We start from the raw sequence: 13157 nt of genomic DNA, 5'->3' as shown, positions 1-13157 counted from the left end.
TATGTTCTGTGTGTGTTCGTGTGTGTAAGACTGTATGTGTTGTGTGTGTTTGTGTGTGTGTGTGTGTTGTGTGTGAGACTGTATGTGCTGTGTGTGTTCATGTGTGTGTGAGACCGTATGTGCTGTGTGTGTGTGTTTAAGAGAGAAGTGGGGGTGAAGTTAACCAGCAGAAAGGTGATGTTCAGGGTCAGTTTAGCGATGAGATCATTGCAGGTGTCTGATGTTTTCAAGCTCAACACACAGGAAACCCTTTAGACGATTCTCCATGACAGCGCTGAGATTCTTCTGTTTCTAAACGATCCGATCAGAGAACAATTCAACGAGTGTCTTGCAGCCGAACATGGAACCTTTTTCATTTTCTTAACACAGTGATTAATAAAAAAAAAGGGGTTAAATCAGGGGTTAAATCTGGATGTTAGTCAGGACTAATGAGAGCATTTGTTGTGGTTATTAAGATGAAGATGATCTGATAATTCATGCGTTATAAATTAGAAGAGAGCAAATTTCAGGGTGTTTCATGGATAAACTCTAACACTATGCTGGAAGTGTCCTGATAAATGAACATCGTGGTGCTTGATCTCGCTCTAGAGAAACTCCTATTTATTTTGGGTGCAGATGTTTATTTCTCCTGAATGGACAGGATTAACAATGAGGAGAGACCTTTGTGTTTGCCTCCAGGGGAACGTTTTTACCGTGCTGGCAAAAATGGCTGAACAAGCAGTATCACCAAATGAATGTGTGTGTGTGTGTGTGTGTGTGTGTGTGTGTGTGTGTGTGTGTGTGTGTGAAACAGCCATTGTTTGGGCTTATTATCTGTGTTTCTAGTGCTTTCAACGGGTAAAATGAGATAATTATAATTGTATTACTGACCACTGAGCAACACCGATGCAATTATCTTCTCAAGCTGAGTTTCGTGAACTGCAATTGAAATTCCTGTATTAAATGTTAAATTGGTAAATTTCCGCACACAGTCGCAAAACACGTAGCGTTTTATCATAAACATGCATGCTGTATTCCTGACACGGACACAATTTTCCAGAGAAGAGAACTGAACGTGAGTGTTTTCCTTCCCGGTGTCAGGATGGAGGATGAAATGGAGCCGTGGGTGGAGACTGGGCTCGTAGCCTGCCGCTGACTCCAGCTGTCACCAGGATTCCTTCATGGTCCTTCTTTTTGGTTTGCTGATTTAATGAGGCAACTGTTCAGACTCTTGGTTTATCCATTAGTGGAGAGAGAGAGAGAGAGAGAGAGAGAGAGGGAGAGAGAGAGAGGGAGAGAGAGAGAGAGAGAGAGAGGGAGAGAGAGAATGAAAAAGAGAGAGAGAGAGAGAGAGAGAGAGAGAGAGAGGGTGGGAGAGAATGAAAAAGAGAGAAAGAGAGAGAGAGAGAGAGAGAGAGAGAGAGAGAGAGAGAGAGAGAGAGAGAGAGAGAGGGAGAGAATGAAAGAGAGAGAATGAAAGAGAGAGAGAGAGAGAGAGGGAATGAGAGAGAGAGAGAGAGAGAGAGAGAGAGAGAGAGAAAGAGAAAAAGAGAGAGAATGAAAGAGAGAGAGAGAGGGAATGAAAGAGAGAGAGAGAGAGAGAGAGAGAGAGAGAGAGAGAGAGAGAGGGGGAAAAAGGAGCTCAGTTGTGGAGATTACCTGAACGCCACAAAGGTTTGAGGAGGGAATAAAACACAGCGTGTGGTGCTATTATGGGAAAATAAAAACAACAACAGGGTGAAGTAATGAAGCGTACATACTGTTACCATAGAGAAGTGGATTATTTCCCTTTACCAGCACATCCTGCTGTTTTTTTTTCTTTTATAACACATCTAAACTCTCTGCTCATGTTAAAAAAAATAACACCCTAAATAATAAACTCCTTAAAGCTACACTGCTGACACTGGAGACATCTTCCATTAATGAGTGCAATAGAGTGTATTAATATACCGTACACCTGCTACTGTATTCCTGACCAATCAGAATCCAGAATTTTTGGAAATCTTGAAAAATCCCTTAGCAATATCTGTCCTACAGTTTGTTCTTTAACTTGCTTTACTTATTATGATGGGAAGTTGCTTATTGTCCCATATTTCCTCCTTAATTTGGTCTCGCCCATGGTCTTGCTACCGGCACAACAGACTCAGAGGAAAGCGCTATCCACCCTCTTCTATACACAGGAGCTCGTAGACACCCACGATTGTGCTGATGCTATGATTGACAGCATAGAGAGAGAGAGAGAGAGAGAGAGAGAGAGAGAGAGAGAGAGAGAGATCCCCTCCTATACTGAAAGCATGGACAATTGTGCTCTCTGGGATAGACTTGGCAATAACAGTCATTTCTGCTGTCGGAATATAAAGCAATTCTGAGGCTGAAAGTGCTCTGTGACAGCGAGAAAGGAAAGTCAAGTAATGTACCTGTAGCTGTGTCTATAAATATCACTTTCAGATCCCCAGCAGAACATCTAATGATCCAGGTTGGGTCACCTTGCCTAGAGGCATTATTCATGAAGCTCTCCCCGGACTTTCTTAGAGCCCAGATCAGTCAATTAAACTAACCGCAGGAAGCATGGAGCTCTCACTGAATGTTACGACTAATACACTGGTCAAGCACACACACACACACACACACACTCACACACACACTGCACTTGCTGTCCATCACTCAGTACATTCTTCTCCTTCCTGTGTCTAAAGTTTATGAATATAAGTTCAGGAAATATCACACAGACATTATTTAAGCTGAACAGTGCTTCATTTATCTTTTATTCCATGCGATACACACTGCTGATTGGTGGAGGTCATGCAGTATTTATATCAATCAAATGGATACGATTTCCTTATAAACTAATCAGTGTGATTAATCACACACACACACACACACACACACACACACACACACACACACTATCTACACTATCTGCACAACTCCTCCCTTCTGATTTTTTATAATCATTCAGTTCCCTGTGTTTATATTAATTAATCTCAAGAGCGAGATAAAATAGAGACTGATAAGAGACCGACTGTTTATAACTGCTATAAGTAAGAGAAATCAATCACTTCTGGATGGTTTGTGTCAAGTCACTTCCCTATTTAGCTTTTTCTGTCATCTCCTACTAAATATAAGCCCCGCCCCATAGTGTGGTGATTAAATAAGCCCCACCCTTCGGTTTGGGCATGTTGTAGCCTAGTGGTTAAGGTGTTGGGCTAACAATCGGAAGGTTGTGAGTTCGATCCCAGGTCCACCAAGCTGCCACTGTTGGGCCCCTGAGCAAGGCCCTTAACCCTCAATTGCTCAGCTGTATAAAAAAATGAGATAATGTAAATCGCTCTGGATAAGGGCGTCTGCCACATGATGTAAATGTAAATTTGAAATTAAATACGCTCCGCCCATAATATTAGAATTACGTAAATTCTTCCGAGCACAATGTAGGAATTAATCTCACAGTGCTGAAATTAAATAAAACTGGGAATTCAATTTTCAAAAAATAAGCCCCGCCCCTTTGTGCCTAAGTTAGTTAAGCCCCTCCCCAAAGTGTGGGAGTTAAATAAACCCTGTCTCCGGTCGAAACAGCACATTATTTATGTTCTCTTATCCTTATACTGCCCAGGAATTATATTAGTAGACCACGCCCACAATGGTGCTATTAAATAAGCCCCGCCTCGTTACATGTCAAACTAAATGGAGGGAATGAAATTTAAAAAAAAAAACTAATTCAGTTTAAGATCATTTTACATTTTAACTTGAATCAGCCAAAAATCTTTTAAAACTATATTATTTACTGTTACTCTTATTTTAATTGAACAGAATCGAAACTGTCTAATTGCCTAAAGATTAATGACTAAAGTCATTCATTTAGGAAATAGTGTTTATTTTAACTTATAGTTATTAAGTTAAGCCGCAAATCTAATTGTTATTATGCATTTTTATTTATTTATTTATTTTTGTTTTAAAAAAAGGCTTGATCCTCCAAATAAAACAACCTTTTTTGGGAGAATCTGTGAATTTTTATGGACCACTCCTCACTGAAACATGACCATATGTGTGTGATCGCATGCGTCCCCGCCCACACACACACACACACACACACACTCTCACACACACACACTCACACTCTCTCACACACACTGAGCTTGCAGTATCCGTGAGATGATCAGGAGCTACACTGTGTTCACGCAGTCGCTACATTTTCACGCCGTTTAGTCTCTCGGTTTGTGTTTCTCTGCCTTGTGGATCCGGATTGTTTCCTGCAGATCGTGGGGAGGATTAACGCACATGGTGAGTGGAACACAGACCACTTTCTTCACTTCCACAAAACAAACAAAAACACAGTCAGTGTAACGCGAGCAGACCGGAGAAGATCTCAAGCTGAACTTTTCGACACAAAAATGAAGACTTTACGTTCAAACCGATCGCGAAACAAAAACCAAACCAACACAAACAAACTCCTCGAGATGCGCAAAAACGCGTCGTATCGATTCTGCGCCAAACGGAGTGTCGCAGCAAAGCAGTTTTCTTGTTCCAGCTTTTGTTGTTCAGGTTTGTTGTCAGTGGAAATGAGAAACTGAACCGTGCTGCTGTCTCAGGGCTGTACATCTGCAGGGAGAAATTTTAATTCGCACTTTAATCAGAGGAAAAATAAAAGTATGCGTAAATGTGGGGAAAAATTCGCTTTTGAAACCACATCAGCTGCGAAAGTCCTGCTTTCTCAGTTCAACCTATGAATGCCAAATGAGGCATTATTATTTTTTTTGATGTATTTTTATTATCCTTCTATATTGTAGTGAAAAGATCAAATTCATGTTTTAATCTCAGAGATGACTTTAAGTCATGTGATGTTATGGCGTGTTATAACGTGTCTCAGACTTTCGTCTTGTTGGTAGTGCAGTTAAAGTATAAAATCTATACCAATCCTTCGATTAACGTATTTTAAATTATTTTTATAGTGATAATGGCTGGCGAGGACATGTGTACTTTCACTTCTCATTAAAAAAACAAAATGAAATATGAATATACATGAATATGCAAATTACGAAACGCCCATTTCCCCCCCAAACGCCTTGTCACCTAAAGGTTCCTCAAACTGCCCCAATCTGCTAGCTCTGTTGTTCTGTTGGCTCTTTCATAGTCCATATTTCCTGTAACATGCTCCCAGACTGGTGATGGTGCTGACCCGGCCACGCCCCTTTCCCATGCTATCCAATCAGCCTTGACCTATAGGCTTGTTGATTCACATAACATCCAGTTCACGTATCAATAGACTTTATGTTAAAACCTTATGCATAAACATAATGCACAAATACGCTTTAACACAGAGGTATAAACCCGTCCTAATATAACAAAGGTTTGCTAATTTGTAGCTAGCCGGCTAGTCAGTTATTACTAAACTAGTTTGCATTGTTAGCATCGTCGCCTGAATGAAATTTCACGGAAATGAGTCTCGATATACATCAGAATTTTTTCACGAATTCATTTACCAGCAGCCAAACTTGTTCAAATATAATGTTACCATAGCAACCATTGGGTTTTCTTTACTAACATTTGTCCGGTTAGCAAGATAACCAGCTTAATGTCTCAGTGAATTATAGTGTATGGGAACTCCAACGTCGGTTTTCGACTGATTAGCGTATTGAACATGATTGGTTGAAAGCTGTTGAGATTAGCTTGTGACATCACAAATTAAACAGTCACATAGCTCCTCCCCAATTTCTTAGTTTTCTACTGAAGAAGTGAGATTTTTATCTGTTTCAGACGGTAAAACAGGAGTGGAATTTCACCCTGTTGTTGTTTTTTACTGGCTGAAAGCAGAGTTTGCTTTGAGCTGCGACCTTCATGACTGATTTTCAGCCGACTGTTAACATTTTTTGCTTTCCTGAATACGTGCTATTGTCAAGCTTGAGGGTCGAGTTAATGGCCTTCTGTCTTGGACAACAGTCTCCAAATTTGTGAAGGAAACTACGAAGAGCAAAAGTTCTCGGGTTTATCACGAGGAAACAGATTCTGTGTTGTAGATCCGAGACTCTGATAATTCAGGTTGTGTGACTTCGTCTCATCTCATCGCCTACTAACAGGGGACGTAATGAGCACGTAACACATTCAGGCTGACCTCTGGTCTAATACTTGTGTGTGTGTGTGTGTGTGTGTGTGTGTGTGTGTGTGTGTGAACCTGTAGCCAACAATCTGCTCATCATTTACGGGGGAGAACACTCAGGAAAATCCCTTTCACAGCTGCTTTCTGTCTTTATTTCTGCTGCTGCTCATCCTCAGGCTTTAGCTACGACAAGCAAAACTGCTTAAAAGGAGAAAGCCAAGAGCTGATTGGCAGATGACGGGAGGGACTTAGCGTTAGCTGGATTACTGAAGTGTGTGTGTGTGTGTGTGTGTGAGGAAAAAACAGAGCTCATTACTCCCTCTGTGATTAAACAGATTAGCCGTATTGACTCAGGTGAAAAGCGTCAACTTGCCAATACACAAGCTGATTTTTTGTCACCAGAGACCGTCAGACTTTCACACAAAATCCACACCTGAACCAACGACAGCTCATAAACAGATAATTACACACTGTAAGTCGTTTACCTACGAAGCGGATATTCAGTGCGGTGTTGCCAGTCTTATGACTGCTAGAGAGTGAAATCAAGAATTATAACGCCGGTTCGTCTCGGCTGTTAGTCATTTATCTGCTGCAGATACCGTAGCGTGGAGCCGAAGACAAAAAGATCATTTCGCGATTGTATGAGATGTTTTTATGGTACATAAAACTGTGGGGGTCACGGTGGCTTAGTGGTTAGCACGTTCGCCTCACACCTCAAGGGTTGGGGGTTCGATTCCCGCCTCCGCCTTGTGTGTGTGGAGTTTGCATGTTCTCCCCGTGCCTCGGGGGTTTCCTCCGGGTACTCCGGTTTCCTCCCCGGTCTAAAGACATGCATGGTAGGTTGATTGGCATCTCTGGAAAATTGTCCGTAGTGTGTGAGTGAATAAGCGTGTGTGTGTGTGTGCCCTGCGATGGGTTGGCACTCCGTGTTGGCACTCCGTCCAGGGTGTATCCTGCCTTGATGCCCGATGACGCCTGAGATAGGCACAGGCTCCCCGTGACCCGAGGTAGTTCAGATAAGCGAAAATGAATGAATGAATGATTCGATATTTTATTCAGTGTCTACACGTGATTTAGTTTACAATACAATTTTTAATTCTAAAAATATAAATACAAGGAAGAGAAAAGTTTTATCTGAAAAAAAATGTACATAGAAAATATGATATCAAATAACCAGTTTTCTAGAAAATATAATTAATAAAATATGAAAGATATCAAAATATCCATGAGATCTATAAGAAACAGTAATGCACACTAAATTAGACAAATTTTTAAGGCATTCAAACATCAAAGCATTTTCTTTCTTTCTTTCTTTCTTTCTTTCTTTCTTTCTTTCTTTCTTTCTTTCTTTCTTTCCTTCCTTCCTTCCTTCCTTCCTATTGGGAGATCTCCTCCACCTTACCGTTGCAGTAGAGCGAACCAAGTGGAAAGCTGGGACGTACCATTTTTCACTACAGGAGCACGGAGCTCATAAATGACAAATGAACACAAATTATAATTATTCCTACAGGGACAAATAACCCAAAACCTTTTAAAATATTTCTGGACCGTTTGCATATTTTTAAAATGTTTATTTAATAAGAAAACGAAATCTGAACTGATTTCTATTCAGGTTTTATTTTTAGAGGTTTGAGTTTGGCAAATTTCTGTGATGTTTTTACATTTCTATTGAAGGTTTAGGCCACACACACACACACACACTGGATTTCAGTGATTGCAAAAAAAAGAAAAAAAAAAACAGCTTTCTATGTTTTGAACTTATGTTTTGAACAAAAGGTTCCTCGTCTGCCTCTGAGCCTCAGAACTAACACTCTATTAGAGAGCTCTATTGTTCCGAGCTCCACCTGCCTGCAGACTCTAATGGTCTTTCCTCGGCCGGGATGAATAGCCGCTCGGTTGTAGCCCGTCTGCAGTGTTAGAAATGCAGAGCAGGGTTGTGAGGACGGCGCTCAGAGGCGTGTGTACGGCTTTGTGAGAGCTTGGTATGGGGGAGAAGAGGAGATAAAACCCACAGGTGTCTCTGCACTCTGCTGCTTTCAGACACGAGTCAGGGAGCTGGAGCTCGCTGCGTGGTGGCTAATTAGTAATGTGAAAGAGACGCCGTGTGTAACAATCGCACGTCTCTGCTCCTGAGTGTAGCTCAGGTTTGGGGCGGGGAACTTGTGAAATGTCTGGGGACAAGCTGCAGTCCCATCTGTCTCGCCTTTTCATCTGGTGTGTGCAAACGGCTCGATTTTCAAGAATCAACAGGAGCTTGAGCTTAAAGTTTGTCACCTCATGATACCTTTAGTTTATTTATAGACTCATAAAATGACGGAGTTTATAGAGAACCTAAGATGAAGATCACCTGCTTCATCTAGTGTAAGTCTTTGTCTTCTTATTATTAATATTTACAAATGTATACAGAAAACACATCAAATTCATATGAGGTATAATTTAATTCAGTCAAAACACAATTTGTTGTGAGTAAACTGTGTGTGGTTTTGTTTTTATCGTTTCAGTTTTTCACAAATTTAATCTATAACTCTGATCTTGGGAAAAAAATAAAAAACATAATACAGTTTAGAATTTAAGTGAAGTGACGTGACATACGGCTAAGTACGGTGACACATACTCAGAATTCGTTCTCTGCATTTAACACATCCAAAGTGCACACACACAGCAGTGAACACACACACACACCGTGAACACACACCCGGAGCAGTGGGCAGCCATTTATGCTGCGGGGCCCGAGGAGCAGTTGGGGGGGTCGATGCCTTGCTCAAGTGCACCTCAGTCGTGGCCGGCCCGAGACTCGAACCCACATCCTTAGGGTTAGGAGTCAAACTCTCTAACCATTAGGCCACGACTTCCCCAACTTATTTACGGAAGATTCAGGAGGCTGAAATGCAAAACAAACCGTTCTGATTGGAAAACTAAATGAGAGCAGATCTTTAACACTAACTTTAATTAATTAATTAAATAATTAATAGAGTTTGAGTTAGTACTCTGTACATACCTGCTTGTTTGTTCTTTTTTTTGTTGAACTCCTGAACTAGTGCAGCGTATCAGCTTGGCGTTCAGAATTATACACCATGTACACTTTGGCCACGTTCACACCACTACACACTACACACGTTCACACTACTCCTGAAGAAGTCTGACTTGGTCACTTGACCCCAAAAAAATCAGATTTGGGCCACTTTTACCTGCAGTGTGAACGTGGCCTTAGTTTAGGAGTTTGGGAACTAGTAGTTCCTAGTTTAGGAGTTTGTGAACATTGATTTGTTGTGTGGTTGTGTTCACCTGTATCGTGTTCATTTCTGATCTCTGATGTCTATCTAAGTTCAGTCCGATTTCCTGTTTAAGGCTTACTGTTGTTTTGTTTTTACTGCTCAACCTCATTGGTGTATCTAAGACCCTCTTTGTACTTATGCTATAATTACGTTCCCATGACAACTATACCGCTCTAGTAAGGTTCGAATTAAATTATCGTACATTCTGTTTTGTCTTTAAACTCTGTTTAAAGTTTTTAACAGAAATGTAATTTTAAAACAAAATTTGTCATGTTTTTTTATATCCGCTCTCCTGATCTGATTAAAGCTCTGAACTTTAGATTCACTTCAAATAAAATTCTGTGAAATTTTCTGCGTGTTTCTCGCGCACGCTGTCGATGTGAAAAGATTGTAGCCTTTAGGCGCACGGCGGTGCGTGAAATGTAGCCTCGTTATCTCTCAAGAGATTAATTAGAAATCATTACGATAATGGTTGTTTGTGAAGCTTTCATCCCAGATGAATTAGAGACGAGAAAATGTGCACAGCGTGAACTTTTCCGAACGTAAACCGTCAGAAGGATGAAGGACGAGACGTCCTTTTTTTTCCTTGTCGTATATCTCTGTACGAAATCTCTAGACGCATCACATACAGCTAATTGTGTACAGCTTGGGGTACACGTGGAGTTAAAGGTCTAATCGGATTAGCTCCAGTCTCTGCTCTTCCTCAATCTGTGACACAGAGCTTGGTGTTTAGATTTGAAAGTATTCGTGGGGAGCTTCTTTGTGTTTGTTCTCCTGGTTGTTTACACGAGAAACCACGGAACAGCAGGCTTTTGGAAAGGAGAAGCCACAATGATGCAGTGTATTTTAAAAGCGAAGCTCTCCGGGCGTTGGGAACCATTTTCAGTCTTGGCCTCGGCCCAGAAGGCCTGGAGGTGTCTCTCGGGTCTGTCTCCCGCTGCAGATTTGTGGAGGATTGCGGTCGATCCTGAAAGCTCTGCACTGTTTTGCTGTCTAACCTTTCCAGTGCCTTCGTGATTGCTCTGCATTTCATCATGAGTTGTGCAAAGCCTTGATCCGGATCAGCTGCGAAATGTCTTTGATACTCTTTTAGCCGTATTTAATATTTTATAGCTCGCAGATGGCTGTTTTGCACTTTGGCAGGCTATAAACGCTTATGTACAATAGACTTCATGCTCTGTAATAATGAGGCTGTGACCTCACAAATGTTTGGACTGAATATTTACATATGCATTTTGGGATTTGGGGAGAAATCTGAAATGAGTTTATTTATTTATTTATTTCAAATATCCTCTTAAAACTCTGGTCGTTCATGTGGGAAAAAGTTAACGACAGAGCGGATGGAGATGTACGATCTTTTTCTGAACGCACTGTACTTCTTTATCTGGATGCACTAGCAGTCCTGCGGTGCTCTCGAATACAGATACACATGCAGCTTTTTGGAACCTGGATTAGCTTAGCTTGGATGCTAAACAAATTCAGATCAAAAACAAACCATTAACGGCTTGTTCTTGATCTGCATTTGTTTAGCATCCAAGCTAGGCTAATCCAGATACGAGCAGCTGCATGTGATCTCTACAGAAGAAACTATTTCATTTTAAATAGAATTAGTAGCATAACTCGCTAGCTACCTGCTATAACTCGTTAGCTTGTTTAATCACTGCCAGTTCCCAAGGCTGATTCTATGATTCTATGGCTGTTATGATACTAGCTGTTAGCAGTTAGCTAATCCAGCTATAGCACACAGGCTTCTGGAATCTTCCTTAGGCTTTCTGTCCACCAAGTGGTTTAAAGGCAAACACAAACCAAAAGCTGGGGAGAATCTTTACAGCACGCTCGTAAAAGGTGCCTCGCGTCCTTGTGGTGCACTTTTTTTTACGATTGAATAAACGTTTCTTTTGCTACTATGACAACCACTGAACCACAACTACATGTAAATGCAGAAACATTAGCATTGATAATTAGACTAAAAATTAGTGAACGGACATGCCTGGAAGTCAGAATATCTCCTCTAGTGATGGAGAACACAGCGGTGGATCACAATGTCGTTGTTTGTTCTGTTCTAAATTTCGATCTGTCTGTTAAAAGCAGCCAAAATGCGTCATGCATGTAGGAATGTGGGTCGTTTGCAGGTCGGTTTATTGATCCATGACCAATGAGCCATTATCATTAAATGGAACATGTAGAGAAATCGAATCCTGGTCTCTCTCTCTCTCTCTCTCTCTCTCTTTGTGATAAGAGAAGAAGACGGATAAGATAAAAACCTGTCATGAGCTCAGCATCAGCCCCACACTGAGAGACAGATGAACTCAGCACAAGTCTCCTAGAAATTCTCCTCCGCTGCTGTGGATCCAACTGTGAATATGGCACAGAGTAAAGATTCTGCTTCGTCTTCAAAGAGCCTGAACTTGCAAATGCGAATTAGAAACGATTTTCGAAACAGCTCATGTTTGTCTGCTTCAGTTCTAATTACTGAGTTTTTCACAATCTGGCAACCTGCAACTCAAAAAAACTTCACATTTAAAGTGAGAAATTAAAATTAGACAGAATTTTTTTTTACAAAACAATTTCCTTAGATTAAAGTAGTAACAGGATTGAGTGTTGTTATTTTTTGTTGTTGTTGTTTTTATTTGCTTTAATTATTATTTTTTTATAATCATAGAATTACCCCAAAATTCAAATGTGGTTTCTGTTGATTTTTTTGGTTTTAGGTCAGTAATGTCATTATATTTTGTTTTTACATTTTGTAGCATAGAAATAGCAAATTATTTTCTAATGATGCACTTCTATTATGTATTTATTTATTAATTTATTTATTTTGGAACAAAATAAATAATTAATAACAGGAGGAGAGAAAAAGATCTTTAGAAATTTTAATGGAGTTTCTCGTTGATCATGTGACCTGGAACGTTCCAAATATTTCACAGGGGTGCACGAATTCAGGGAGAAGGATTACTTTAAAGGTGGGGTCTCCGTTGTTTCAGAAAACTGCGTTGGGCCGCCAAACAAAACTAAAACAAAACTAACGTGTAGCCAATGAGCAGAAAGGGGCGTGTCTTGTCAATATGGGCGGAGAGAGTGTTCAGTGCGCATGTGTGACATTAGAAGAAAGCGGTTTTAACATTGACATGGAGGATAAAAACAAAGAAAGAAAGTGAAGAAAGGCTTACGATAAGGTAAGAAGTAGGACGTGTTAATATAGGATCAGCTTTCCAGCGCTGGAGAGAACTGAAGGAGCAGGAAGTTGGTCACATATTCACAGATTGGAGTTTCCTGAGTCAATAACTCCTGAGCTAAACACTGTTACTACACAAATAACACCTCTTTTCTATCGTAGTAATGTAGAGACGCAGCTACAACCGTGTTTTGTGTAGTAACAGTGTTTAGCTCAGGAGTTATTGACTCGGGAAACTCCAATCTGTGAATATGTGACCAACTTTACTTAAGACGCCGAGGCGCTTTTTTCCTTCTCGATAGGTGAGTAACGTTGGTTTTGTTTTGTTACACAGAACTAATATATGTCTTTGTCCTTTACATGATTATGCTTGTGTGTCATTTTTGCTTGTTTGTTTATCTGCAATCGTATTGTTCTTCCCTTCAGCTATCATAAAGACATGTTTCTGTCCATTGCCTGGGTTACGTATGTATGTGTGGGCGGAGCTATCAATACAGGGGTGGGACCCATTTGGGTTAGGGGCGTGTTTGTTTTGGTGATTTTAAATGTCGACATTGGCTTTCAAACAACGGAGACCCCACCTTTAATGTGTTAATGCAAAAAAGAATAAGATTTAGAAGTATTTTAATGATTATTA

The 13157-nt window shown here is 40.5% G+C and overlaps 1 protein-coding gene across 3 annotated transcripts in view; it reads left to right on the top strand.

The window, feature by feature from the left end:
• The first annotated feature begins 4080 nt into the window (after window positions 1-4080).
• The window catches only part of tspan18a (tetraspanin 18a), a 36609-nt gene continuing 27532 nt past the window's right edge, over window positions 4081-13157 (top strand). For all 3 annotated transcript variants that reach the window (XM_060869786.1, XM_060869867.1, XM_060869691.1), the window contains exon 1: window positions 4081-4257. In XM_060869786.1, coding sequence (XP_060725769.1) covers window positions 4255-4257 — 3 coding nt within the window. In that variant the 5' untranslated portion in view covers window positions 4081-4254. The remainder of the gene's footprint in view (window positions 4258-13157) is intronic.

Source organism: Tachysurus vachellii, chromosome 1 (genome assembly GCF_030014155.1).
Source record: "Tachysurus vachellii isolate PV-2020 chromosome 1, HZAU_Pvac_v1, whole genome shotgun sequence".
Taxonomy (NCBI): Eukaryota; Metazoa; Chordata; class Actinopteri; order Siluriformes; family Bagridae; genus Tachysurus; species Tachysurus vachellii.
This window is presented reverse-complemented; position numbering and strand designations above follow the sequence as displayed.